The following is a 26,373-nucleotide window of genomic DNA, read 5'->3' on the forward strand; positions in this document are numbered from 1 at the left end:
AGATGTGCAGTTTTTTCCCCTTTCTCGTTGTTTTTATAGTTACACATCAGCTGAAAGGGACTTGATTAAACCTGGCCCCCCACCGTCCCCCAGTCTTCTCGGCCTCTCCTCCCCCATCGTAACAGAATGGAGCAAATCAGGAAATCAATTCAATGTAATCGTGACAAATGAGTCCCGGCAGTTAGAAAGGATGTTTTTTTTTATTTAATTTTTTTTTTTGGTGCGTAGGTGCGTTTGGGACAGGGGCTGCTGGGAAATCACAAATGAATCAATCAACTGTTATCGCATCAGCAAACAGCGCAGGAGGGAGCGATGGAAGGATGGATGCATGGATGATGGATGGATAGGCGAAGGGGAGGAGAAGATTCAGCGTAGTCAATGAGTTTGTGTGCGTACGCACGTCTGTTGTGCAAAGATAGATGGTTGATTGAATACAGGGCCATGTGGGTGTCTGTGAATGAGAGTGAGCAGGGGGGGGTTTAAACCTTGAAGCTGTCAGAACAGATGGGAGATGGGAAGGGCCGCAGGCTCCGAGGGATGTGTTGGCTGCTGGAGCTCCTGAAGTAGGCTACTTTTGGAACGGGGCCATGAGATTAGAGGAGAAAAAAGTTTGGCGGAGGACGCCGTGTCTTGATCAAAGTAAATACCTCAATCGTCATCGACGAAGTGAACACAAGAGGGAAGATGTTTACTAAGGAAAATGTCTTTTGTTGTTCGTATATGGGTGTCATACAATTCCCCCCCCCCCCCCCCCCCCAGGATCCTAATTGTAAGAGATTGGGTAGAGCTGAAGAACTGAGAGAAACGGACGTTTCAAATGCAGTTTGAATGGAAAAAATCCATTCAGCCACTGTGGAGATATCTATGTCAAGAAAACTGTCTCACTGGCTAATTTGAGGGCGTAGGTTTCAAAGAGTATAACATGAGTAGGCTGAGCTGTAGGTGGGTTATTTCTACATTAATGACTGTAGGGAATATATCTGCAGATCTTTGAAGTTGTTTCATGTCATCTTGATGACAACCTAAGAAACCTAAACCCTTTTTTTTTTATCAGCATCATTCTGTTATTTCGGCATCCTTTTTATTGGATTGATGCAAAGAAATCGCAGCAACTTCAGTTTATTTTCTGGATCCAGTGAATTCAACTAATGTTAATGTTACGCCCAGACAGGTCAGTGGTTGGTTTTTCCAACATATCTGTGAACTGTAAAATGCAGTAAGAGTGGGTTTTTTTTACGGCCATGATTGATGAAATGTTGTTGGTATTTAGATAGCGGTGAGACCACCATATCCTCTGGCATGAGACACACAAATAAACATAAATGATTGTGCATGTCGCACAAGGTGAAAATTTGCTTTGCGTTTGGTGTGAACTCGCCACTGGCTGTCTATATTAATAGGTTTGTTTTATGGGATGTCACTTTTGTTGCATCCCCTCGGCGTGATTTAGACCGGTAATATCACACTCAGGCACCCCGCCATTGTAGGTTTGAGGTTTTGTCTGAGAGCAATTAAATGCACGAGATAATGAATGCAGATGATTCCTTACAGGGTGCAACTGGGGGGTCACTGAGTTTGTTCCATCAGTATGAATGATGTGAATCATATGCGCCGGCTGTCACAGTTACCAGATCTGTAGGTGGCATCAAAACGCCAAATGAGGGACCATTTTTGCGAGTAAAGAAACGCCTTAATCCGCCTTACTTATACCCTCCATTTTAATTTTCTGCTCATCTTCATCGCAGTACCAAACAGTGGATGCAGTGATCCTGTGTAGGCGGCAACATGAAGGAGTGGCTTTTGGCAAAGCGTCTTAGTGTAGGTGCAGCGCTGTGGGACGAGTCGATGAATGGAATCAACTTTAAAATCCACTCTAAGGGATGGGCGAGTCCTTTGGTGAGGCTTTCAATGAATAATAATATGGTTTACGTGTGTGTGTGTGTGTGTGTGTGTGTGTGTACACACTTTGGCTAACTGCCCGACTCCAACCCCCCCACCCCCAGCTGATTAGGGGTTAATGGCCTATGAGCGTAGGGAGCATTCTGCCTCCCAATTGGTTGACTGGATTGTGTGGGCGGAGTTGCCGTCGAGTGACAGATGGCATACAACAGGGAGGGAGGGTGGGCAGAGTGTGTAAATATACATCAGAACAGGGGGGGTACTCTAATTACAATAGAAATGTACTATGGTCTCCAGTCGCCTTTTCTCCTCTTTTAATTGTCTCTTCACACGTTTTGTTGTTTTTTTTCCCCGACTGAATTCACCAATTTATGTGTCCATGAGTATACATTATACATTTTCAAGTCCAACCCACATGCAATCTCAGAGATTTTGATTGAAATAATCCAGATTATTATCCAGGTTTCCTCTTTCACTAAACCGAATCCGAGTTTGAAAGCACACTAGGCTGTATGTGGCTGTGAATGCCGTTGATATTAGCCTGATATTAGTGTGTTGGGGGATAGTTTTCAGGGCAAACATGCATAGTATACCTGCATCAGAACAGACAAAAAGACATGACACACAGGGACATCTCTCCCCATGGATTAGACCAGATCATTGTACTTGGCAACAATCCCAGATAACACACATCACACTCCTAATTCACCTTTGTTAGAAATTCATCACTTTTGCCGAATCGGTCCAATAGCCTGGCATTGAACAGCACAAAGAGTGTGTGAGAAAAAAGAGAGAGATTAGAGATATTTCTACTGTGAATATCGCACGACTGGTTTGTGCCTTTTTGACACTGTGGCCTTAAGAACAAAAGCAGCCGGCCTCTGAAAAGGTTGTTTTCCTCACTTTGTGTATGAACGCGTGTGTGTGTGTGTGTGTGTGCGCTTGCCAGACTGTCTGATGCAGCATCTTTTTTATCAAGTGTCATTGCATCCCCAGCTGCTGAAGACACACCGTCTCCCACAGCCTTCACACACTCAGCAGCACTCGTATGTGAGTGCGACAGAAGGAAAGACGGGGTACCGTTTAGCACTAAGCCTTTCGAGTATTGAATCACCAAACTTTGGGATTAGATACAAGTTTGATGAAAAAGGGAAAGAAATAACTTAACTGTGGAGTACCGCAAGGTTCTATCATAGGTCCCCTACTATTTACATTGAATATAAGATGCAGGCATGGTTTCCCATAATGAGTGTACGCGCCAATCACATGTGACCAGAGAGGTGTTGTTATATGTAATGTCCTGCAATGCCTAGGCTCATGAGCCAAGCATCAAGTCTTAATTAATGTGTTGGGAATGGTCATGTGACTTAGGTAAAGGCTAAAAATACCCCTTTAACTTACGGATAATTAAACCCAGCAATGTCACAAATTTTACGTGTGAAACTGGAAAGAGATATAGAGGAGGAGTGCCAGACAGACCGACCATTTAAGGCTCGATTGAAAGTGAAAAGAGCATTGGTGTAACCATCACATTCATCCCTGTGGTCTGGGAAATAATAGGCTTTATCCTAACAGACGGAGAGGGGATGGGGTTTGCTAAGTCCAAAGTAAAAACAGAAAGAGAGAGCAGCAAGTCTTTACACCCAATATCATCTGCCATCAAAACTTCTACACTCATCTAAAATGCTAGTCTGGATTGCTGGAGATAAGTGTAGCAATGACGGACAACTGACGAGACGTTATTTAGACTGCTCGGGGGGAGGATGGCTCTCAAATGTTCCCCCAAAGCTTTTAAGAAATGCACTCCCTCTATTTTTGCCTGATCCTTTGCTCTCCGCTGCGATGATTTCAGCACTGGAGGAACACATTTGGACTCCTTACACTAAGCTGTGGTTTGTGAAAATTGGCTCTGCAGGTATATCCATTATAAAGACACAGGGAAGGAATGGAAAAGCCTTTTTTTCTCCTGACATTTCTGAGTTTACCATGCGCCTGCGTGACACCCAAAATTGGTTTGACAGGTGGCTTCAGTGGAAGGGGAGAGATTTCAACAATTTCGGATGACTATTTATGCCCGTCACTGGCAGATGCATCAGCCTCTCTTCCTCCCTCGGCAGTCTGTTCACTCAGTGTCTCTCGCCCATCCTTCTTGTCAAATTCAGATGTCCTGTTTTGCTCAGTGGACAGTTTGGAAATCGTTTGGTCGGTTGGATGTTACTGAGGTCCTAGGATAGGGACGTCGATGTGTAGGTATGTCAGGAGGTTTTTGGGTTGGCGTAAAGCCAGACCAGTTTGAAAGTATGTCGGTCAGTAGCTTACTTTGTGGTATACTGTACATGTGGCTTTAATGGTTGCTGGGTCAGTTGGTGCGGCAAGCCACTTTCGTTACTTTGGAAGTTTGAAAGCTCAATGGCGCATGAAGTAAAAAAACGTTCCACCTTCCGAGTATAAAATTCAAATGAATCTGAATCCGGCGATCTTCTTAATCCATCGGTCCATAGAGCAAGCCCACTAGAGTTTCCTTTAACCCCACCTCCTAGACTGTAGTCCAGCCTTGGTCTCTGGCTTTTGAATTTGAGTGAAAAGCTGGTATTAAATTGGTACTCTTTATTGGTTGAGATCCTAAGGTGAAATATCTGAATCAGTATCTGGAACATGCAGTTGGGATTGCGGCATCCCTTCTTTCCATTTGTTGATGTATTATTCTTGATTCTTGGATGACATTTCCTCCAATACCTGTAACAGCGCACCCTCAACCAACATAGGAGGACCTTGCATTCTTTTCTAAGATACTGCCTTTCATTTTTGGTCCAAACTTAGTCTTAGTTGTTGTGTCTGCAGGTCGATGTTTTGGTACTTGTATGTTGGCAATCTGGGAGGTTTGCTGAGATGTCGATCTTAACAGCGGGCGGCTATTATGCTGGTGGGAGGTGTTGAGCTCACAAGTTTGGTCTTGATTCAGAAAGCATTTTGGCCAGCGATCAGTAGGTGCGACAGCAGCGCACATCCGTCCTTCATTTGGTCGTCGGTTTCTTCCCTAAGTCTCTTGTTGCTCTTCGTCTTCCTTTGTCATGGAGAAAGCAGTTTGCAGTCGATAGGATCTCAGCGTGTGTGTGTGTTTATGTGTGCGCTCACACAACATTTGGTTTGGAAAAGCCTCGTGCGGGATTTTTGCCAGTGAGATGGCTTAACACTTGGTTATTAAGCTGCTCTACCATGCTGGCTCATACCCCAGAATTTAATTTTGTGTGTGTGCGTGTGTGTGTGTGTGTGTGTGTGCGTGTTTGCTAGTTTGAGTTTTTAGACATGTACTTTTTTTCAGTCCGTACCCAGAATAGCCCATATCGTTGCTTTCCAGTTACCTTGCTCGTTCTCCCCTTATGTCTCTCTCTCTCGCTCTCTCCTGTCGTTCTAGCTTGAATGCAGCAGTGGGGTTGCTATGGTTCGGTGAGATACAGTAATCCAATGAGTACACACACACACACACACACACACACACACACACACACACACACACACACACACACACACACACACACACACACACACACACACACACACACGCGCCTCACCTCATAAATAATTGACCTGTCACAGTGAGACGGCAGGACAGACCAGATACACTCTCCCCTCCTCTATCCTCTGTTCTCCTCTCACATTTCTCCTCCCATCTCATCCCCTTTTATCCTCCGTGTCCTCACTAGCCATTCTTTTTACTCTTCCTATTTTTGTTTTGCGTTTTCGTTCCTTCTTTTTCGGTCCTCCTTTTCTCATCACGTTATTTCTTTGTCTGGGCTTTGCAGGATCCCTGCGGTTCATTGCGTTGCAATGAAAGGCCTCCATTTGTCCTTTTTATGCTTTCATTTATTTAGTGAAAGTTTAAGTGAATTGAATTTTGCTTTGCAGTAACAAAAATTAAATGAGGACTGTACTACATTATTAATATGATAGTCAAATATTATTAGACTCAAAGATAACTCTTTCCAGCATTGGGCTCAATGGAGGGATGGAGTTTAGCACTAACACTATTATTGCTCCTTTATTGTTATTTTTATTTATTTATTATTCATTATTATTGATTTTTCCATTTTGACAAGAGGGAGTTATTAGATAAACAACATTTGATCTGAGTCAGATAGTTCTGTAAGGACCCAGAATGCTTCTGGTTCTTTGCCGTATTTTGCAGATAGGCCTACATTAAGTTGTAAAGCAGTGGGGCCACCGCATGGAGCCTTGAGGTACTCCACAGTTGATTATTTCTTTCTCTCTCCCATTCATCAAATATGTGTCTAAACTTGTAACTTGGTGTTGCCTGGTGTTAGACACAATTGTTGACACCCTTTAATGCCACAATGGCTACATTGTGTGTCCTCAGTATAGCAGTGGGGCCCCAGTATAGAGCCTTGAGGTACTCCACAATTGAGTGTTTTCTTTTCTCCATTCATCAAATGTGTATCTAGACAGTTAGCTTGATGACGCCTGGTCTGAGATGCAATTGTTGGCACCCTTTAAGGCCACAATGGCTTTTCTAACTGCAAAGACTATAGCTGCTGGACTGCTGATGGCAGGCCTGCTCATGCGTTAGAGGAAATAACGAGCCAGTAGTCAATGTGCAAAATCCATACAGCCTTTTCAACACGGCAAATAGGCCAAATGGCTGCGTGTAAGGGCCAGCTAGAGCCAGTGATGCCTGACATACCACTAAAAGTACAAGCAGTGATTGCCCCCAGACGCTCAACAACAGACAGCTGCCAACGGCCAGCGGTTAGTTCAGTGTGCGGGGGCCATAAAGATTAACTATGCAAAGCAGAGTTCATCTCTACAGGCTGCTGCCCTTACTATCCTGGGGGCTGAGTGTGTTTGGGTTTGGGGGGAGGGAGGAGGAAATCATCACACCCTAGCAACCCCCTTTTCACTGCACACACACAAATGCATAGAGACGTGAGGAGAGAGGGACAGAGAGAGTATCAGATGGCATAGTGTCTCATTAAGATGTGTGTGTTTTGTACCAAAGGTTCATTCTGTATGTTTGTAGAGGGTCAGATTACCCCAGATGCTCCTTGTCTCATGCTTCTGTTCTCCTTGGCAAGATCCGGGTAGAGGCCAACACAAAGGAGATGGGAAATGTGATGATGTTGAAGGATAAACGATACAGAATACATGTGTACCTCCCGGTTGCTATGTCTGTTAGTTTTTGCAAATTTAAAAGCTATAGAAACCTCTTACTTTCCCATTAATTTGGCACTTATCTGTCGCACTCGTCACCAGGCTGGCATTAAAATGTCATTCGCGATGGATAAACGTGCATTTAACGGAGCACTTGTTTTTATGTGATGTGACAGTGAACGGTGACGCTCACCCCTTGCTTCTCCCTTGTGTCTTCGCAGGCTTTCACCTCAGTGGCACGGTAACTGAACCCGCCACATCGTCGGAGCCAGAGGTCACCCACAAGGTGGCCATCAGCTTCGACCGATGCAAGATCACCTCCGTCACCTGCGGTTGCGGGAACAGAGACATTTTCTACTGCGCCCATGTGGTGGCGCTTTCGCTTTACCGCATTCGCAAGCCGGAACAGGTAACAACCACAACGTGCAAAATGACATCCATGTCCATAAAAAGCCATGAACGTACTGCAGGAATCAGCGACGTAGTCTTCCAGATGACACGGTGTACATCAACATTTCTGTGTGTGTTTTACAGGTGAAGCTGCGGTTGCCCATCTCGGAGACGTTGTTCCAGATGAACAGAGATCAGCTGCAGAAGCTGGTCCAGTATCTGATCACAGCCCACCACACCGAGGTCCTCCCCACAGCTCAGAAACTGGCCGACGAGATCCTGTCCTCCAACTCTGAGATCAACCAGGTCCATGGTGAGAGGACAACCTACCTGGCAAACTTCTAGCACATGATTGTGTGATTTTTAAAAGAACTTTCATGTCCAGAGAGTTTAGTAATAACGTACATTTACTCCGTTACATTTTTGAGTTAATTGTTCTTGTTAGAGTATTTTTAATGCAGACATCTTCTTGAGTAGATTTTTCTTTACTTTATTTATTATATTATGCATGCGTGAATGATCCCTTAAGAGGCCCTCACCCCTCCAGCGATGTCGAGGCCCGGACATGCGAGACGACCTGGTCCACCCTGATATAATGTCTCAACCACAGATAGTCAAAGCGAAGAAGTAAACAAACTTGTATTTAATTAGCTATTAATGACATCAAAGCTTTGTCTGCTAATTAGCCCGAATCAGTCATCTGATGGGAGGGACATTTTCAAAAAGATAAGAGGGGTGTTCGTCCACATCTCTAATGATATTGTCTTCATCTGATTGGAGACACCTGGAGGACATCCATACTGGAATGACACTGAAACATGATTTTTTTTTATAAATCCTAATATATTTAAAGAGACCGCAAGCGAAGAAAGTTACTTACCTGAGGAAATAATTCCAGTCATATCCAAATTAAATAAAAGTACTGTGTTAAGTATTATTTCTTACTGTACTCGCTATTCAAGACATTTCTTCAGTAAATACTTTTGTACTTTTTTACTGAAGAAGTTATTTTGATGATAACTTTTACTTGTTTTTTCAAACTAACCTCTGTTTATGACTCACTTATAACTCCACCCAGAACCCAGAGAGCCCAGCGCTTCTCTTAATCGTTGAAAACTTGGCTCTGTTGAGGTGCCATCCATCTTTTTTTTTTCCACATTTATATCTTCACAGCAACAGGGCAGACTTGAAAGCTTCCAGACTTAAAACATGCTGCCTGCGAGCCTACAAGCTGCCATACGTCAGAGCCCTGATTAGTCCGGCGAAGCAGCGAGGCGGGCTTCAAATGGCCCGTTTGATTTCTTAGTTCCCTCTCTCCAGTGGCTGTCTCCTTCCCCGTGGCAGGGGTGTGTTGAAGAAAGCAGGGGGAAAAGGGAGGTGAACGATGAAATGGATGCAGGAGAAGTGTAGAGAGAGAAGTGTAGAAAGAAAGGGAGGCGGGGAGGAAAGGCACTCGGGGAGACGGTAAAGGAGAAGAAAGATGAAAGGACTGGAGAGTGTACCGAGAGATGAAAAAGAATTGGGAGAAGCGCTACACATGGTGGGAAAACGACAAACTAGACACATCCTTTCAAACAAACAAAACTCCTTTTCTGTCTCTCCATTTCATCCTCTTGCTAAATGTTGACATTCTCCGGCGCTCCTGTCCAGGAAGTGCCGCGCTGCGTTTCCTGTGCGTGTTTGACAAGGGGGATCATGGGGGTTGGAGTTCAGTCGATCCAGGAGCGGCTTTCTTTGATGCTGGAATGTTTGCCGTTGCTTTTCTCCCCGCCAGTTGGAAACACATCTCTGGGCTTTCCCTCAGCTCGCTTCCTGCTAGATCAAAGCAGCTTCCCCCCTTCTGAGCAGATCTACATTTCCCCGTAGAATCACGCAGACGCACACGAACATTCATCGCCGAACAGAAGAAAAATAAAGTTGGCCTTATAGTCCCTCAGTGTGCAATTAGCATAAATCAAGCAGCTTTGCTCAAGTGCCGCATAGGTGCGCTGTAAGTTAAATGTAAAACAAAGAGGTGTGAGAGCAGTATCGGGTAACAATTCAACAGAGATTTGGACTAATCAGAATTACGTCGTTTTCACGACTGGATTGCTAACTTATTGCCATCTGAATGTTATTTTATTTTTGTTTATATACACATCCAACGCTTCTGTTGAGGTTTTCTGTCTGCATATGTTGTTTAACTGTCCATGTGTGCGTTCCCAGGCGCTCCGGACCCGACCGCGGGCGCCAGCATCGACGATGATAACTGCTGGCATCTGGACGAGGATCAAGTCAGGGAGCAGGTCAAACAGTTTCTCTCACAGGGCGGATACTACGGCTCCGGCAAGCAGCTCAACTCCATGTTCGCTAAGGTAAACGTCAAGCTCAATCCTCCAAATATCCCCATAATGCAACTCGGTGTCTCGTGCCTTTATTAGAGCCTTTGATTAATTCAGTTCGTAACACATGCTTCCTGCTTCCTGTTGAAATAAATACACCTATATACATATATATATATATAGTCAGAATTTCTTAACCACATCTATCCATCATACTTGATGTTGAATCCACCACTTATTCTCTACTTTCAAACACTCACAGGCATTTAAACGTTCTGCCCTTTCGCTTCCGTTCAACTTGTCATCTCTGTGTGAAAGTGTGATTTCCCGTTGAGGAAATGGCAAAAAGAAACAGGGCACCCGCTGGTCTTAGAGAGTTCTTTAACTGTATTATTCAAACTCAAGTTGTTAAGGACGTCAGTAAAATGTAATATAATGTTTGATGTCTGACTTCCATCATCCAGTAGTATCAAAGGAACTGTTTCAGGACGTATGCGTTCACTTTCTTGCAGATATCTCGGAAGATTTACTCGCATTTGTACGTCCAATACGAAGCTAGATACAGGAGTTGCTAAGCATAGCTTAGCATAAAGACTGGAAACGGCTAGATGTCCAAACACTTCTAAAGCTCACACATTACGTCTCGCGTGTTTAATTCGTAACAAATTGAAATTAATAACGGGGGCTTTAGCCGTATTTATTGGTTGCAAAATTATTTTCTTTAAGCTAGCGTTGTCTCCCTTATTTACAGTCGTTATGCTAAGCTCAGCTAAGCTAACCCCCTGCACTTCCTGGTTGCGTCTGTGTATTTTAATGTCCAACTTGGTGGAAAGGGTAACACACAGTGAGTAAGCCTGCACTCTCCGGCTCTCTACAGGTGAGGGAGATGCTACGAATGCGAGACTCCAACGGCGCCCGAATGCTGACGCTCATAACAGAACAGTTTATGGCAGACCCCCGGCTGTCGCTATGGAGACAGCAGGGCACGGGCATGACGGATAAGTGTCGGCAGCTCTGGGATGAGCTAGGTAAGAACAGTCGGGGATGTGTGTAGTAGAACCAAAAACGCACACATTATCTCCTCCAGGGGTAAGCCTGTGGGGGGGGATCATGTGTCATGTGTGTGTCCGTCTGTCTGTCCACGGCTAATCTCACATACAACCGTGTGTTTAATTATGACTGTCTGCTCATGGATCTCTCGTAGTTGTGGTGAATCTTTTAAATAATTATTTTGTATCGTCATCGCCTGCTGACTCCTCTTAACCGGCCAGTAGGGGCCGCAAGTGAGCAACAACTGCTTCAGTATAACGAGGCATTTCCGACAATCAGCTATGCTAAAAATAAGCCTAACCTAGTCTATCACAGGCCACATTTTCTTTTAATTGATTGCATTTTAATTCTATATCCGATATGTTGTGATCCACTAAAGTTAGGCATGATACAAGATGAATAAACACCTGTATTTGTTGACTGTACGGGAGCCAGGAGGGACAATTGAGTGAGAATTAAAAAAAACTCCTAAACAAACTAGAAAAGTGCTCTCTCGCCCCAATCACCCTTCTGGTTTGCCCATGAGTCACTGTATGTCAGACAGCCGGGCCGACAGAAGTGTCCAGCCTGTCAGTTACTCAGACAAATCGACAGCCACCTTATCGGCTAAACGTTCCTCCAGCCAGTAAGCTATTAGGTCATCCAGCCAGCAGTTCCTCCTGCTCGGGCCTCTCTTCTCCTCTGGCTCTCTACACAGAGTGAATGATAAAGGCTGCAGATCAATACAGCTGCTCAGCTTTTCTGCAATCAATCTCGGCATTTAGGAGGTCAATGAGAACACTTCCTGGGTGAGCGAGGGAGATCATGACAGAGACTCAGACGGAGAAAACTGCCAGATGGCCGGGGTTTTGCTACCTGATCGTTTTCCCCAGAGAGGCAGACAGGTGACCCCGGGTTGAGTTCGGTGTTTGTAGAACAGGAGACTTTGGAGCAGGAAGGTTGGAGGAGAAGCTGCCTCCTCAAGTAAAATAAATATCATTTAGATGTTTTTATTTTGTACAACATGCCAACTCTGGCTTTTATAATTGTCTGCTAGATTAAAAATGTCTTAAATTCAGAAAAAATTGCCACTCAGAGGTATGAGCTAGATACAGTTTTTAGAAAACACAAAACGGCACATCCTTCAGCTTTACAGGCACAACAACATTTTAAACATTGTTTCCACCTTGGTGAACTTTCTTGAGTGATAGGTAATTAGGTAATTAAAATAAGGAAAATGCCCATCAAATGCTTTCCAGAGCCAAAGGAAAGTAAATAAGTTTTTTTTTTTTTTTTGCAAGAGTTTAAAGCTTCCAATTCCCAACATTTTTACATATTTTTATTGTAAAGGATTTGCTGTATAATTTTAGTGTTTTATGGACACAAATTAATGATTAGTACGTGTAGAGATTCAGTCTTAAACAAACTGCAAAACTCAAAAACAAGAAATGAAGAGACGTTACAGAGAATAAACCTTTACTACCTTTATTTTGTAGACTGAAATCCAATTGTAGAATGGCAGTATTTGCTTTCGTTTATGAAATAAATCGATTTATAAAGCTCCCGAGGTTCCGAAGTGAGAGGAAAAGAAAGCAGGTTTTTTTTTCTTTTCTGTAGCTTTTAGTAGAATTCAACCAGCTCTCATCATGGCTGACACTTTCCAGATCAATTCTCTTAAATGGCACTCCAGGACCTCTGCTTCCTTTTGTGTCCTGACCACTGACCTCCAGCCTTTTCCCCAGGTGCATTGTGGGTGTGCGTGGTGCTGAACCCCCACTGTAAGAGCGAGGAGAAGAGCGGCTGGCTGAAGCAGCTGAAGAAATGGGGCGACATGGACGTCTGCCCGCTGGAGGACGGCAACTACGGCAGCGAGCTACCAAACATCACCAACGCTCTGCCGCAGAGCAACCTGGCACAGGGTCAGCATGAACACACACGCACACACACACACACACACACACACACACACACGCATATTAATTTGATTAATCTAGACTGGAACGCTGTGGCGTACGGACAGATCAGGTGATGCTGATCTCTGACCGTGTGCTTCTTTCTCCAGACTCTCTGTCCAGGCCGAGGAGGTCGGTGTTCAGCCGGGCCGTCGAGGCCTGCGACCTCCACTGGCAGGACAGCCACCTCCAGAGGATCATCAGCAGTGACCACTACATGTCTCCATGCTACCAGAGAGAGGGCGAGAGCCTGCTGTTCAACCCACAGGGGCTGCCGCTCTGGCTAGGTAACTCAGCGCGGGGATTATTTATTCTACATGTGATCACACCGAGCATTAGTCCAGAGACGGAACCAAACTATGTGCAGAAACCAGACTGTTTATGGTACAAACAACAAGGTCTCTGCATATTTCTATGTCTAGATGACGTTCATTATCCGTTACGGGAAATATATTATATTTACAAACATCATATTAAGTCAGATAATACCTTTATTTAAGCTACAAACAAACATGCACTGAGATAGACTTTTATTTCATGAGGAGCAGCAGTGTTTCTGTGGCACGATATATACACAATTTCTAATTCCACTGGAAACCGAACCCCCCCCCACACACACACACACACACACACACACACACACACACACACACACACACACACACACACACACACACACACACACACACACACACACACACACACACACACACACACACACAGTGCAGCCTCAGCCAGTGTGTGTCTGATAGCTGGCTTAAGTTGCAAAATCTGACAGATCTTAGCTGGAAGCTGCTTACTGCAGATACTGGCCTGAATATCAGCAGAATCTGTGTGTGTGTGTGTGTGTGTGTGTGTGTGTGTGTGTGTGTGTGTGTGTGTGTGTGTGTGTGTGTGTGTGTGTGTGTGTGTGTGTGTGTGTGTGTGTGTGTGTGTGTGTGTGTGTGTGTGTGTGTGTGTGTGTGTGTGTGTGTGTTACATCCTATGTACCACGGGGCTGGAAAAATGCATGTCTGTCACTGCGTACAGCAAAGAGTAACTTTGTGTGTGTGTGTGTGTGTGTGTGTGTCTGTGTGTGTGCTCCACCTTATCTCTCACACAGACCACGTCCCGACGGCATGTGCTCGCGTCGACGCCCTGCGTTCCCACGGTTACTCCAGGGAAGCGTTGCGATTGGCGGTCGCCATCATCAACACGCTCCGCCTCCAGCAGCAGAGGCAGATGGACATCTACAAACACCAAAAGAAGGGTAAAACACACACACACACACACACACACACACACACACACACACACACACACACAGTGTTGTAATTGTTTTGTGGGCAAAACGTCATTTTCTATTCCATGTTAATATTTGTCTCCCGCTCTCTTCCTCTCAGAGCTTCTCCAGAGGGGCGTGACCTCCACCACCAACCTGGAAGGCTGGGTGGGCCATCCCTTAGACCCGATTGGCTGTCTGTTCACCACGCTCACCGAAACCTGCCGCGTGGACGACGACAACACCATGGACACCGGCGGTATGAAGACATGCTTCTCTTTCTCCTTTAGAAAACACTTCCCTCTGTGGGAATCCTCAAAACATCCAAACTATGCTTTTAAAAGGACATTCTTGATAATATGCCACTGCAAACATTCTTGTTTCCTTGTATCGTTTTAGTGCTCAAGTGTTTTTCTTCATAATGTCCTTCTGGTCTTCACAGAAGACGATGAGAAGGCTGCTCACAAGTTGAGGTTCAGGCATGAATAATGTTCAGTTTTCACTTTGTTCTGAGCTGAAGGAGTGAGCCACTAAAATGTATGGTGTAGCTTTCAATTCATGTTTTTTTTTTTAAACATTTTATTATGAGTTTGGCATTTCGACACCGTTCTTTACATGGTGACATGGTGAGCCAAGCCGAGAATGAGCTTCACCTCCCGCGTCGTCTCCATTATGAGCAGCTATTAGTATTGAGTGCTGGTCAGAGCTGCAGCAACCTAGCAATCTATAGAGACAGAAAATGTTTTTAACATTCACGGAAACATATTATCCAGACACGTCAAAGGACTTATTATATTCCAAGTATTACAGTATTTAGTGTTGAGGCCACGCTTATGCGTTCTCATCAGCGTGTTTCTAAGGTAACAGCACTGCACGTTTTCAGCCCGGATGTTTCCTCGTGGACCCCATTTTTACATCCACGGATATTCACAGCAAACCTGTTCAACTTAAGATCTCTCAAACGCCTCCAGCCTGAGGTTTATCAGAAGAGCTCCTGCCGTTTTCAGTCACCCTACACTCTCCACCCTTCAGGTAGCTCTCAGCCTCAAAACGGTCGGTGAGCTGAATGCAGACTCTCCCCCTAAAACCTCAATGGGGCCCAAAGAGCCCATTTGCCAAACACAAGGTGTAATTCCTCGCACACTTCACCAGCTGATGCGGTGTAATCCTGAGCCGGGGAGGTGACGGTGGCGCGGCAGCAGTGACTCATTAGACGACAGACACACATTAGTTCTTAGATGGGGACCGGGGCGCCATTGTGCTGCAGACGGCCGTAAAGTAGCGGAGCAATGAATGGATGGAGCTGAAACACCCCACACATCTAGACCACACACCCTGTGTGTGTGTGTGTGTGTGTGTGTGTGTGTGTGTGTGTGTGTGTGTGAGTGTGTGTGTGTGCACACTAGAATCCATCATTTGCATTTCTCACCCTGCCCTGGGCCTTTTTTTTCGACCACTGGCCATTGTTACCAGGCTACAGGGAACTATTGTCAGTCCAAACAATGCTGACCACTGGCACACTCATTGGTGTGTTGTGTGTGTGTGTGTGTGTGTGTGTGTGTGTGTGTGTGTGTGTGTGTGTGTGTGTGTGTGTGGTGTGTGTGTGTGTGTGTGTGTGTGTGTGTGTGTGTGTGTGTGTGTGTGTGTGTGTGTGTGTGTGTGTGTGTGTGTGTGTGTGTTGGGCGACGAGGGAATAATTGTACTGTGGTGTTTTGGGAATTTGAGAAGTGCGGTATGACTATTTGTCACGTGTGTGTGTATGTACGTGTGTTCTCTGGTCATCATGCTTTAGTTCCCTCTGGAAGACAGCTGGGAACATCTGTTGGAAAAAGGAGGGGGGGGGTTGACCATGTATCGACCAATAGAAATGCAGCTTTTTCTCTGATCTTTTCAAATGAACCAATCAACCGACAGCCCACGGACAAAAAAACAAACAACTAAAATGAGTTAGTGCTGAGGTTAAGCTTGTAAAATCAGTTTCCACTTCTCTATGATTCCTGCACACACACACACACACACGCGCACACGCGCACACACACACACACACACACACACACACACACACACACACACACACACACACACACACACACACACACACACAGTGGAATAAACAGGATTGAGGGGATATATTGCTCAGAGGGGATTTAAGCAGAATGACGGGGCGGGGGGAGCTACAGAGAACAAATGGGCACCAATCAACAGCTGAGACTCCCGTGGCATCTGTTCTCACTTATCGCTGTCGAGCATCGGCGCAGGGTTAGCGGCCATTTTAGATAAGAGATCTCAGTGTACCGTGGCCGCATTTACATAACGTTACAAAAGCTTTATGGAAACATGCACACGGGTCGTACCAAGTTTAATTCTCTGACAGTAAGCTTTGTTTTCCGCGAAGAGATTGATCGCTCTGAATACACACAAGTCTGTGTAAGAAATAGTTAGAAGCTAATATAATAACGAAGAGTTTGTGGGCTCAGCTTGACACACAAATGTAATTTCGGTTGGTTTGAAACTCGACTTTTGTTACCGATGTGAACACTTCTTTGAGCAGTTTGTTCCTGCCTTCCTTCCTCTCAGACGGTGACCCCAGGCCTCCGGTCTATCACCACGTACCGGTGTGGGGAAGTCCTGATGCAGGGGAGTCCTACCTGACTTTGGCCTTAGAGGTGGCTCTGATGGGTATGGGCCAGCAGAGGATAATGCCCGAGGGACTGTACGCCCAGGATAAGGTATGCACACTGTCACATGACACATTAGCAGCATTAATACATACATTCAAACAGATTGTACCCCCTCATGGAGAAAGCAGTAATGCCAGGTCTGCTTGCCTTTGTGTTTGGCTGCGTATTAAAAGCCAGCGGTGTGAACCGGCCCGGTGGAGACAATGTCACCACGATAGAACAACCACTGTAATTAAACGTCTGTGTGGAGTAATTGCCATGCAAAGCGAGGGAAAGGTCACCGCATTTTGTTAAATGAAAAGCGAGCAGACGTTCGCCGAGCACTCGAGTTCACTTTGAATTAGAGTGAAGTCCAAGGAAACGTCTCGTTACGTGAAGAGCAATCTGCTTTGTAAGTGCTCAACATGGCTGCCGTAGACCTCTCTGTGTGAGGTGCATATAAATATGGATGTTTTATCAGACTGCTTTCTGTGAGACACAAAGGCAACAAAGATGAGGGAATAGAAGAAGGACACAGGATTTCAAACAAATTTGAGTTTTGAGTAGGAATTGCATTCAAAGCCTGTCAAATTTCCAAAAGGAGCCCTTGTCATGTGTCCTGTAACAGCATATATACACAGAATCCCCTCTTTACAAGGTATTAAAACCTTTAAAGCCATCATCACTTTCTATCTTCTTTTAATCATTTTGGAACACTTGCTCTGATCTTTCACTAAACCGTAAACTAACGTTCTAGGTGTGTCGTAACGAGGAGCAGATCGTCGCAAAACTTCAGGAACTGGAGCTGGACGACCTGCTGGTTCAGACTCTTCGGAAACAGGCCATACAGCTATTAGAAGGTACGGCGACGTCGTCGGCCATGACGGTCTTTCTACACTGTCGGGGGAAGGAGAACAACCAAATAAACATCATGCTGTCTTTGTGTTTGGTCCAGCTGGTCCGTTCAGCGGTCTAGGTGAGGTCATCCACAGGGAGAGCGTTCCCATGCACACCTTCGTCAAGTACCTCTTCACCGCCCTGCTGCCGCACGACGCCGACCTGGCGTATAAAGTGGCTCTGCGCGCCATGAGGTCAGTTTCCCAACGCAGCGTGAAAGCTGACGATGCAAAGTACACATTGTGTTTAGTTTCCAGTTTCATCCACGTGGCAGAAATGCATCTTACAGCGAATCCTTTCATTCAGATTCAGCTGCCTGTGCATTATATTCAGAGGTGCTTCTAATATTTTGTCCACCCTTAATGATATGCTTTAAAATGAAGAGAATAAGAGTTTTAGCTTATTTTATTTAATAAACTAGAAAAGCGTTGTGTTTAGCAGAAGAAGCTGATATAATTTAAAACTTTAAAACTGCCTTTAATTTATGAAAACATTGTCTGTTGGTTTGTTTCTATTTTAACTGTATTTTTAACTGTAAATTGACTTTGAGTACTATGAAAAGCACTCGTAAATTAAATTAATTATTCTCATTAGTAGTAGTAGTAAAAGTTGTGGGATCTATTATGCTGTTAAATAATAAATGATCTGTAATTAAATCCTGTAATGTTGCCAACATTTAAATGGCCTCATTTACTCAAATGTATTTATATATATTTTATTTTTTTCCCCGTGATGCATATTTCCTAGATTTAATTTTGAACTGGCCCTGGACTTTGATGGGAAAAAGTAAAGACCAGGCACAGGATGATATGAAAATGTCATGTCACGATTATCCTGTCATCCCAACATCCTTTTTTAGTAAAAAATAAAATACTCTAAAAGTCTCCCTGTATAAATAAAGTATAAATACATAAAAAAAGTACTTTTGTATCCCGTAATCAGACACGGTGGAGTAAAAACCCCTCTGTTGTGTGTTTCTGACAGGCTGCCGGTGCTGGAGTCCTCAGCAGGCTCCGGGGACGTGGGCCACCCTCATCACGGCATCTCCATAGTTCCCAGTAGATACCCGCGCTGGTTCACACTGGGACACCTGGAGTCCCAGCAGTGTGAGCTGGCCTCCACCATGCTCACCGCCGCCAAAGGTACGACAACAACACCGGCGTACCTCGCTGCTGTCGTCTCAGCTCTTAGACGTTCCTCCACGCTCGTTAACCAAGTGTTTCCGCCCGCAGGTGACATGTTGAGGTTGCGAACGGTGCTGGAGGCCATCCAGAAGAACATCCACTCCTCTTCCTTAATCTTCAAGCTGGCCCAGGACGCCTTTAAGATAGCCACGCCCGCCGACAACCCGCCCGATATAACTCTGCTCAACGTGGCGCTGGAGCTGGGACTGCAGGTACTGAGGCTGTTTTGGAGAAAGGGCGACTCAGCAGTTTCATAAATCACTGCCAAAAAAAAAAAAAAGGGAGAGCGCTGCTCACCAGTCAAAGCATGCAACAGTTTCCTTGAACTTGTAATTTGCGCAGGTCTCCGCAGCCTCACTACAAATTAACAGAGAAAACATCACACGGCTTCTCGCCGTTTCTTGATGAGAAGAAAACCACATAATTAAGCCTTTTGGTTTCCACAGTAAACACAGGAAGGAGGAAAAAAAACACACACCGCCTCCGCCTTCTTCCTCCTGGTGTTCAGACTGATCGGCTGAAATCATAAAGGGGTCACAATTTATCATCTGTGTCATTATGAGCACATTCTTTTGGACACGTCTGTCATCTCTGGAGGCTCTTCAAATTATGAAAATCCCACATTTCACCTTCAAAGGTGTTTCGTCAATGAAAATGTAATGAGAGTTTGGATTCCCGTTGTACAAAGCATTTACATTTAGGGCATTTAGCAGACGCTTTTATCCAAAGAGACTTACAATAAGAACGCTATCAGTTCTCAAAGCAGCAGCGGGATCAGAAAAGCTCATGTTGTGCTCGTGTGCTCTGCAGGTGATGAGGATGACTCTGTCCACACTGAACTGGAGAAGGAGAGAGATGGTTCGCTGGCTGGTAACCTGCGCAACGGAAGTCGGTATGTGATGATGCTTTCTCACACACAAACACACACACACACACACACACACACAACAGTCAAACAGGATTTACGGTCTTAATTATACTGTGTTATAATTTCCCTTTGGTTTATGTTCGGCGTCTGTAATCGGCTGATACGCTGGCATTAGGGCTTCGGCGGGTTCAATCGTACGTGTCTCATTGCTAAATAGGTGACGCCTGGTGGCGGAGATCTGATTCATTGGCTGACCGACTCAAATTAAAAGCTTCAACCGAGAGAGATTTATTTGAAGAGAAAGATCAAATGAAAACCGATTGAACTTGTGGAAGTCACAGAGACGACTTGGTCCCATCAGCGCTGAGATTCTCCTCCGTCGTCCCGATGTCGTGGAATCAGAAATGGAGGATGAAAAAAGTTGATGATAGACCTGACTATGTGGAGAAACCAGAGACTGTCTATGGTCCAATCAGCAACGTCACTGCCGTATTTATGTCTAGACATGTTATTTTTAGTGTTGATGGAGCAGCATAGCCTAGCTTCATTCTAGACTCCATTCAGAAAACCAGCATTTTAAAAGCTGCTTGTCGTCTTGCAGACAGAGCTAACAAACATTTTACAAATCGTCGTCATTATTTTGTTGTTTCAGCATCCTTTTTATCCGTTTATTACAATTATATCGTCATAATAAAAGTTCACATTTCAGAATTCTTCTTTTAACTGCATCCTGTGTTTGACACTCTGACAGACGGTCGTTCTCTGTCCCCAGGCCTGCGAGCGTTGGTGAGCATCCTGCAGAGCTGGTACACCCTCTTCACCCCGACCGAGGCCACCAGCATCGTGGCGGCCACCGTCATGTCCCACAACACCATCCTGCGCCTCAGCCTCGACTACCCGCAGCGCGAGGAGCTGGCCAGCTGCGCCCGGACCCTGGCCCTGCAGTGCGCCATGAAGGACCCCCAGAACTGCGCCCTGTCAGCTCTGACGCTCTGCGAGAAGGACCACATCGCCTTCGAGACGGCCTACCAGATCGTGATCGACGCGGCGTCCACGGGTATGACCTACTCCCAGCTGTTCACCATCGCGAGGTACATGGAGCACAGGGGCTACCCGCTGCGGTCTTTCAAGTTGGCGTCCCTCGCCATGACCCACCTTAACCTGGCTTACAACCAGGACACGCACCCGGCCATTAATGACGTGCTCTGGGCGTGCGCGCTCAGCCACTCCCTGGGCAAAAATGAGCTCGCCGCCATCATCCCCCTGGTGGTTAAGAGCGTGCACTGCGCCACAGTGCTGTCTGACATCCTGCGGCGGTGCACCATGACGGCGCCGGGTCTTGCCGGCATCCCCGGGAGAAGGAACTCTGGGAAGCTGATGTCAACGGACAAGGCGCCGTTGCGCCAGCTGCTCGACGCCACGATCTCGGCGTACATCAACACCACGCACTCTCGACTGACGCACATCAGTCCGCGGCACTACGGGGAGTTCATAGAGTTCCTGAGCAAAGCGCGGGAGACTTTCCTCCTGGCGCAGGACGGCCACATTCAGTTCGCCCAGTTCATAGACAACCTGAAACAGATCTACAAGGGCAAGAAGAAACTGATGATGTTGGTCAGGGAGCGCTTCGGCTGACCGTAGCCCCTCCCCCACAGGACCCTCTTCTTGGGGAGTAGTTCAACTTATTTGTTTCTATTTAAGCTTTTTTGGATTCCTTGTATTTTTACTTCTTACGTTGAGCCATTTGTTGACTAAAGTCTTAAGTTTTTGTCCTGTTTTGTTGTTTTGTTTCTTGAATGTGAACCAGGAAGTGTTCGCAGTACATTGCTCTACTTCATTGAGACTGCAAAAAGGGGGCGGGGTTTGAAATGTCAAAGAAACAACAATAACAAAATCAAAGCATTTCCCCTCTCCGTCTAATGTTAAATCTAGTATGGAAAAAGTCAAAAGATTGTGATGAGGGGGGGAAAAAAGTTTTGACGATTTAAGACGAAACGGAACCAAAAGATTTTGTTGGTCGGGGTTCAAACTGTGAGCCAGAAGACGCTTTCAGCCGGGGTTTAAGAAGGAGAGGAAGTGGTTCTCTAAGTGGAACGAAACCCATCTGAGGTTAAAAACACACAGTGTTACTCTCATACCTCGACTGTATTGTTTGTCAGCTTCTTCTCTATCAGAAATGGCCTCTTGTTCCATTCAGGGCGTCTTCAGAGCAGAGAGAGTAGAGCACAGAAGTCTCCGTAGACCACCTCGGTGCAAACGCTCCGCCCTCCTACACCTGCCGGTATTATTTTCGGCTTCTTGTGTTCTGTCAGGAAGCTCTGGAGCATTTATTGGGGGGACGTTGGGTTGATTTCAGTGACTGTCGTTTGTTAACTCTGCTGAAGGCCCAAAAAACATGTGCAGGAACTTATGAAACCAGAGCATTTTCACCCTTTTAAGAGCAGAGATATGTGTCGCTATGAAAGATCTTGGGGGTGGCCTGTGCAGTACTTACCACTGCTGGTTGATCAAATAAGCACTATTTAAATCTAACAGCCAGAGTAGTAACAGGTAACAATAAAAAACAATATGAGGCTGATGACAAGGAAGGTGTATCTAGAATTAAAAGCCTACCAAAATATATGTGTAGTTTTTAAATTTGCATCTGCATCTGCACTATGTAATAATATGTGAACATCATAACAAACTCACATTATTATTATTATTATTACCCCTGAGCTCTACGAAACGTTTCTTTTTAGCGTCAATTAGCAATTTGTTTGACTTTTTTGTCATCTAAGAAGCTCAGTGTTGCGTTTTGCTGCTAAAGAGTCGGTGGAGACCAAAACAGAGCTAAAAAAAAACCCTGTGTAACCACAGTAATGATTCAAGTCTTAATCCTCCAGTTCTTTGGTCTCTTGTGATGGAAAAGAGTCTGTGATCACTCCGGACCTCGTCTTTCTCAGACCGTATCGTTTATGACCGTATTTGAGACCACGCCCCCTCTGCACTGGGATTGGTTCTGTACCAGAGATGCCCCGCCTACTCCCTTTTCTCCCCCCAGTCGGCAAAGCGTCGTCGGCAGCGTACGATGCGGCGAGAGCTCAGCAGTCGGACCCCCGACGTCATCGTACGAGCACTTCACACAAATACCTCTTCAGTGCGTTTCCTGCCTGCTTCATTTATTTATTTATTGTTTTATTAGCTTTGTATGTCTGAGTGGGAATCGCCGACACACGAACGCAGCGAGTGAGTCTGGAGAATAAAAAGAAAAAAGGGTTGTTGTTGTTTTTTTTTTGTTGTTTTTTTTTTAATGGAGGAACATTTTCTCGTCTGCTTTTACATTCCACGAGAGCTACCTTCACCCACTCCCCGGGGAGTCAGTCACAACTGGGCCTTTTCTGACGAAACGCAGATAGAAGAACGGAAAAAAGAAAAGAAAAAGAAAACTGAGCAAGGGAAAGAGAAGAGAGGCTAAACTCAGTTCTCAGGGACATCACTTAAAGAAACAAAACAAAAAGTAGTAGCATTAAGCATTTAAGATATTGTAAATATTAAAGTGTCAATTCAGAAAATTGTAAAGTTATAATTATTTATGATAAGTATGTGTTTGTTTTTACTTTATTTTTTATGTTTTGATTTTTCTTTTATTTTGGCGGGGTGTACTTGAACTGTTTTGGACGGGAAATTTGACAGCATTTTGTTTTAGTTTTTTTTTGTAAGAGCAAAGACTTAAAGGCATTTCTCAGGTGCTCCTATGTACATTTCTTTACGTTTTTTTTTTTTTTTTTTTGCTATATTAACTGCTATTATTTTGTATTTTATTGATTTGCAAAGACAAAAAAAAAAGTTTGTTTTCCAAAAGGAAGCATGTTATTCAGAGTTGCTGAAAAGGAGGAAGGCATTCATTACGTACTAAACCTGACTATGCAGAACCACTTTGGTGGTCTCGTCGCCTCTTAAAAACGCCCCTAAAAACTTAAAAGCGTGGAAAGAAGAGACTCAGTGGACTGAACCACTATTAAAGACGGGGTGGGGGAGGGTGGGGGGGGCATCCAGCATGCTTATGGTTGGACAATGCGCAGTAGCCGGCCTGCATACGCTGCAAAATTTAAGAGGAGAGAAAAAAAAATGAAAATGGTGGAAAATGCCTTTTGTGACCGATCAATGTACAAAGTTTATTTTTCTTTTTTTGCTTTATTTCTTTGTTGTTGTTTTTGTTTTTATTTAATAAGGACTCAAAGCCTTTAGTGTCTTCTCAGAGGTGTGGCGTGGCGGCAGCACCGCAGTGAGACACGAAACAACGAACGTCGCAAAAAGTCCGAAACTGCGACCGCGTGAACAAAAGGAGGCAGCCGATGGATGACCTCGTCTTCATTCCTCGTCGTTGCTTTTTTTTTTCTTTTTTTTTTAAACGCTTTCTCAACTCCCCTTCAGTGATCTCTTTTCCATACTTTTATTTTACATTTTTTGATCTAATCTTGTTGAATTAATTTCTCGGCTGCTACGTTAGCATGACGCGCCGCCTTTTCACGTGATGCGTTAACTGACAGCGTTGCAACAAAGAAGTTCCTCCCTCTAACTCCATCTCTGATTTCCAGTCTGTGTTAAATGTTTCAGCCACTTCTTCTTATCGTTTTCACTCTTTCTTCCTTTCTTTCTTACTATTTGCTGGTAGAGATCTAGTCCACCCACCGTTTCCCAGTTTGTTTTTGGATTCTTTCGAAGGGAAAAATTGAAAGTGTTTGTCGCCTCTTTGTGCTACTGATTATGAAAAGGTATTTCCAGTATTTGTTGCCACAGAAGTATGATAGCTTATCATCAAAAACACTTGTTTTGGGGGTTTTTTGTAATTTTTTTTTTTTTTTTTTTGTGCAACTTCTTGAGCTACTGTCTATAAAGCGAGAATTTATTACTATTTATGTAACGCTACTACCATTTTATATTGATTTGTGTTGGAATCTCAGTGCTTTTCTATGAATAAAGTGTGAAACACGTTATGAGGATTTTTTAAATACATATGTGGGACATCTACTCAAGTATTGTATTTAACTATAATTTTGTGGTACTTTCTTGAGTATTTAAAATATATGCGTGAGACTTAAACTTAACTACATTTTTCAGGCGATATTTGTACTTTTTCCTCTAACTTTCCCTTAATTTTGTAAATTTTAATCTCCTGTAATGTAAGTTTAAACTTGATAACAGATCCTGTTTTATATTTAAGTTAAACAGAATTAAATTCAATGTAGTTACAAAGTGAAAGCAGCACATTTACATTTTCTCAATTGTAAGCTACTTTTAAAGTTCGGTGCAACATCATTTAACGTTAAACTATAATTTAATCAGGTTTAAGCTCTCTATATATATACTGTATATGATGTTGAATATCTCAGGAGTACTTTGATGCCCTAAACTTTCTCCTTACATACAAACCATGACTACAAGATTTCACAATAGTGTCTGTATCCCAGCTGGTGTGCGTTTCCACCCGTCCAACCTCCCGGTGTTCGTGATAAATGAAGCATACCGAGGCTCATATAGCTCCATCAATCTCAAGCTCATTTGTCTCTAATCAGAATATTTTTCTTCCATCTCTCCTTCGCCGCATACATTCTCAGTCATTAGAGATTTCTGCAGAGCCGTATAAGCAGACAATCAGGCCATCAAGAAGCGCTAAGTGTGCTTGTGACGCTGTGTTTGTGTGTGTGTGTGTGTGTGTGTGTGTGTGTGCGCGTATAAATCTAGATTGATTGGCTGATAGTAAATGAGCAGATTTATATTAATTATCCAGACAGATAGATGGAGAAGTGATTGCTACATGCTCAATCTTCTTCTCCTCGGCTCTCTCTCTCTCTCTCTCTCTCTCTCTCTCTCTCTCTCTCTCTCTCTCTCTCTCTCTCTCTATATATATATATATATATATATATATATTTATGCCTCATAGCAGCACGTTTTACTACATGTGTTCACACAATCCAAAGTGTATTTTGTTCAAGCCCCCTTTCTTCTTCTATTTAAGTACTGCTGTAATTGTGCATTGGGCTCTTGCATTCCCTCTAATGGCCATCAGGGGGCGACTCCTCTCTGGTTGCATTGAATTCTATGAGAAAATGAGCCTACTCTCTTGTTTTATTAACACAGTTATTAACACAATCTCTAGTTTCAAGTCTTCTTCAATCCAGCGTGACGTTCGTTTAGTAAATTATGGTCCATTTAGAGACAAATAGACCATAAAGCAGGGGGTGCTTTAGGGCGGGGCTACCTCGTGTTTGACAGGTTGATACTACGGCCTCGCTACCACAGCCCCCATAGACAGCGCAGGACGTTGCTTCTTTGTGTGTATCTGGGTCACAATCGGAGTCCAGATCAACAGGCTGACCATGTCGGACAGGAAGCTGTCGTCAGCAAACAGGCACAGCTGTCAGCATCTGCATTAGAGTGAAGCATCTCAAGGTCTTCAGACTGAAGTCTGTTTCTGCTGCTCCCTCCGCCTCCCTCCATAACCACTATTGTAATAATGCCTATCAGTCTCTGTCACAGCGGGCTGTCTGTGGATGTGTGTGTTCATTCATGCATGTGTGTGTGTGTGTTTGTGTGTGTGTGTGTGTGTTTGTGTGTGTTTGGGGGGCGGTCACTGATAAAGCGCTGATAGTGTCCATCCATGGCAGATGATGTACAGCCTGCTGTCTCTCCAGGCAGATTGGATTTTCAGGCCTGCTGATTTGCTGAGAGATGGAGCCTGGACCTCCTTCAAACACACACAC

General features: G+C 44.5%; 1 protein-coding gene across 1 annotated transcript in view; it reads left to right on the forward strand.

The window, feature by feature from the left end:
- zswim5 (zinc finger, SWIM-type containing 5) overlaps window positions 1–24,606 on the forward strand; it is a 62,092-nt gene extending 37,486 nt beyond the window's left edge. The window contains exons 2-16 of the mRNA XM_084007677.1: window positions 7,287–7,474; window positions 7,600–7,768; window positions 9,661–9,809; window positions 10,654–10,804; window positions 12,548–12,724; window positions 12,868–13,044; window positions 13,860–14,006; window positions 14,140–14,277; window positions 16,596–16,747; window positions 17,436–17,538; window positions 17,634–17,769; window positions 18,560–18,717; window positions 18,808–18,971; window positions 19,570–19,651; window positions 20,400–24,606. Coding sequence (XP_083863803.1) covers window positions 7,287–7,474; window positions 7,600–7,768; window positions 9,661–9,809; window positions 10,654–10,804; window positions 12,548–12,724; window positions 12,868–13,044; window positions 13,860–14,006; window positions 14,140–14,277; window positions 16,596–16,747; window positions 17,436–17,538; window positions 17,634–17,769; window positions 18,560–18,717; window positions 18,808–18,971; window positions 19,570–19,651; window positions 20,400–21,262 — 2,954 coding nt within the window. The 3' untranslated portion in view covers window positions 21,263–24,606. The remainder of the gene's footprint in view (window positions 1–7,286; window positions 7,475–7,599; window positions 7,769–9,660; window positions 9,810–10,653; window positions 10,805–12,547; window positions 12,725–12,867; window positions 13,045–13,859; window positions 14,007–14,139; window positions 14,278–16,595; window positions 16,748–17,435; window positions 17,539–17,633; window positions 17,770–18,559; window positions 18,718–18,807; window positions 18,972–19,569; window positions 19,652–20,399) is intronic.
- Window positions 24,607–26,373: the final 1,767 nt, after the last annotated feature.

Source organism: Eutrigla gurnardus, assembly GCF_963514095.1.
Source record: "Eutrigla gurnardus genome assembly, chromosome: 4".
Lineage (NCBI taxonomy): Eukaryota > Metazoa > Chordata > Actinopteri > Perciformes > Triglidae > Eutrigla > Eutrigla gurnardus.